The following is a 2,492-nucleotide window of genomic DNA, read 5'->3' on the forward strand; positions in this document are numbered from 1 at the left end:
TGTTGCTAATTCTTGCAGTTAGAAGAAATATAAATAAGTACAAATTTGTAACAAGTTAATAAGAACTCGTGTATAAATAGATGTTTTTAATTTAACATTTTTATCTATAACAAGCATTTGTATTTGTAATTACTAAATATTATGTTTGATTTATAACAACTCTAAGATAAAGTCATATTAAGATCACCATTACTTCTAGCGAGATAAGTAAAATACTAGTTTACCATAACTCAAAAAGGGTTAATTATATTGAAAAATGAAAGCACTTAATATTATTATCATACATCATTTATCCATTCAACATTTCAATGGAAAAAAAAAATTAAACACTTAATATTATTAACATACATCATTTATACATTAAACACTTAAATCTGCTAAGTCAAAAAGAAGTGGCACTGGCACATTGCTTCTTTGGATACTGAAGTTTACGCAATGATTGTTGATAGTTTCCACATACTAAAGAAATAACAAACAAAGCACAACAAATTTCCCTTTTTTCTCAAGAAAACACAATATATAATGGAAGTTAGATACTTACTATAACTCGGTTTTCCCAGTTGTAGAAGAGTATTGTAAAGCTAAATCTTTTAGTATTTGAATCACACCCTTTAAATCACTGCTACCCAATTCAAGGCAATCCTTTAGCAACCCACCATCCACAATTTCTGCTTGTATCATCTCAATTGCATCCTTCAATGGACCCTGCATTCGTATCCACATCTTGTTTCAGTTTCAGTTGTTGATTTCACATGACATTTACAATCTCAATTTTGGAAAATGTTGGAAGATTTATGATTTCACATAACATTTACAATCTCAATTTTAGAAAATGTTGGAAGATTTATGAACAATCGATGTGAATGAATCCAAATTCAGGTCACCAAAACCAATTGAGAAGTATATAGTGACAAAATGATGAAATTATGTAAAAAATGTAAGTTTAAAATGTGTCAAAAAACTAACCGATCGACTGAAAACTCTGAGTAAGCGATTGAAGAGGGACTTGGAAACTGTGAGCACGCTACCATAGTTCCGACGCACCCACGCTACCCGCTCTGCCTCCGATTCCATCCGAGTCAACTCACTCAAACCCCTAATCAATTCGCTCATATCGGACACAGCACCGAACATTTCAGAGGATGTTATTCCGATGTCTCGCCATGCGTAGTTTTTCATGTAGTCCCAGCCAAGAGACCACATGACTCCATAGAAGCTAAACCCATGGCTGTGTTTCTCGATCTTCTGGGCTATGGATCTGGCCCTTAGTGACCCGGAAATGTCACCTCGGGAGGCGCGTAGGTTGGCGACGCGGGTGAGGAGAGAGTCGGACAGAGAAAAGAGGGCGTGGAAGGAGGTGGTGGGGATGGGGAAGGAGCAAGAGAGCGGAGGTGTGGTGAGTAGGATGAGGGTTAGGAGGTGGAGGAGCACCGGCGTTCCGATGGCCATGGGTTTTGCTTAGGGCGGGGGGTTTGATACTTTGAAAAACTTAAACACAAAAAAGAAAATTATATTCCCTCGTTTTAATACCCAAAGGCGGTTAGGTGATAAATGTGGGTGTTATCACTTATCACAATTGAACCATGATGTAGTGTTCAAAGGTTGACTAACGAATTGCTCCAAAAACTTTAATCTTGTGTTGGTAGTATTTATTAAAAAAACAAATTAAAGCTTTATTGTGACAACAACAGCCGAGTGATGATGACCTTAGTATGATTATAAGATCTTGTATGATTATAACAGAAAATCATTAGGAATGTTCTAAGATATTTGTTTCGTGAGCAAACTTCAATAATCAAGTCAACTCATATAAGAATATGTAACTTTCATTCCACTCAGGGAGCCGATTATCTAGAAAGAATAATGTATGTTTTAAGAATAAACTATCAACTAGTAGAGAGATGTGTGTATTTATAAAGCCCAAATTCTCTCTAGTAATGAAAGCTTTTTTTTTTTTTTTTTTTTTTTTTTTTTTTTTTTTTTTTTTTTTTTTTTTTTCACTCTTATTCAATTTGTCAAATGTCATTTTTAGGTTATTTTGAATTAATGTGAAACGATCTAATTTTGTGAAACCGTGAGACCACTTTTTTCTAGTGAATATTCTACTATTCTAATGTTTGTAAAAATTAAATATGTGTAATATTTTAATATTCTAAGCCAAATTTTAACATATTTTACATTGAAATATTTTAAAACATATAATGCTAGAGTATATTGCATATTCTATTTTTACGAACAATAGAATATTAGAATATTTCACTAAAAAAATTTGGTCTTACAGTATCACAAAATCATGTTCGTCTAAAATAAACTCTTATATATATATATATATATATATATATATATATATATATATATATATATATATATATATATATTATTGTAGCTATCAATTACACCATTGTGACTGGTTTAAAAAGGTTTCTCAGTTGCACATCCGACTTGGCATTTATTTTAAGTTGAAAGTCTTAACGATGTGTAAATTTGGTCCA

The 2,492-nt window shown here is 32.3% G+C and overlaps 1 protein-coding gene across 1 annotated transcript; it reads right to left on the reverse strand.

Moving 5' to 3' along the window:
• Nucleotides 1–311: 311 nt before the first annotated feature.
• LOC144997426 (uncharacterized) lies at nt 312–1,523 on the reverse strand. Its single transcript, XM_078957334.1, has 2 exons — nt 967–1,523; nt 312–705 (listed from the first exon to the last, which is right to left on the reverse strand). The coding sequence occupies exons 1-2, from the start codon at nt 1,447–1,449 to the stop codon at nt 541–543; spliced, it is 648 nt and encodes a 215-aa protein (XP_078813460.1). The 5' UTR covers nt 1,450–1,523; the 3' UTR covers nt 312–540.
• Nucleotides 1,524–2,492: the final 969 nt, after the last annotated feature.

Source organism: Lactuca saligna, chromosome 5, assembly GCF_052625555.1.
Source record: "Lactuca saligna cultivar CGN05327 chromosome 5, ASM5262555v1, whole genome shotgun sequence".
NCBI classification, from domain to species: Eukaryota; Viridiplantae; Streptophyta; class Magnoliopsida; order Asterales; family Asteraceae; genus Lactuca; species Lactuca saligna.

Coding starts and splice junctions, on each gene's coding strand:
- LOC144997426 (XM_078957334.1), bottom strand. CDS start 1,449: ATGGCCATCGGAACGCCGGTGCTCCTCCACCTCCTAACCCTCATCCTA. Junction 706..966: donor TCAGAGTTTTCAGTCGATCG/GTTAGTTTTTTG, acceptor ATACGAATGCAG/GGTCCATTGAAGGATGCAAT.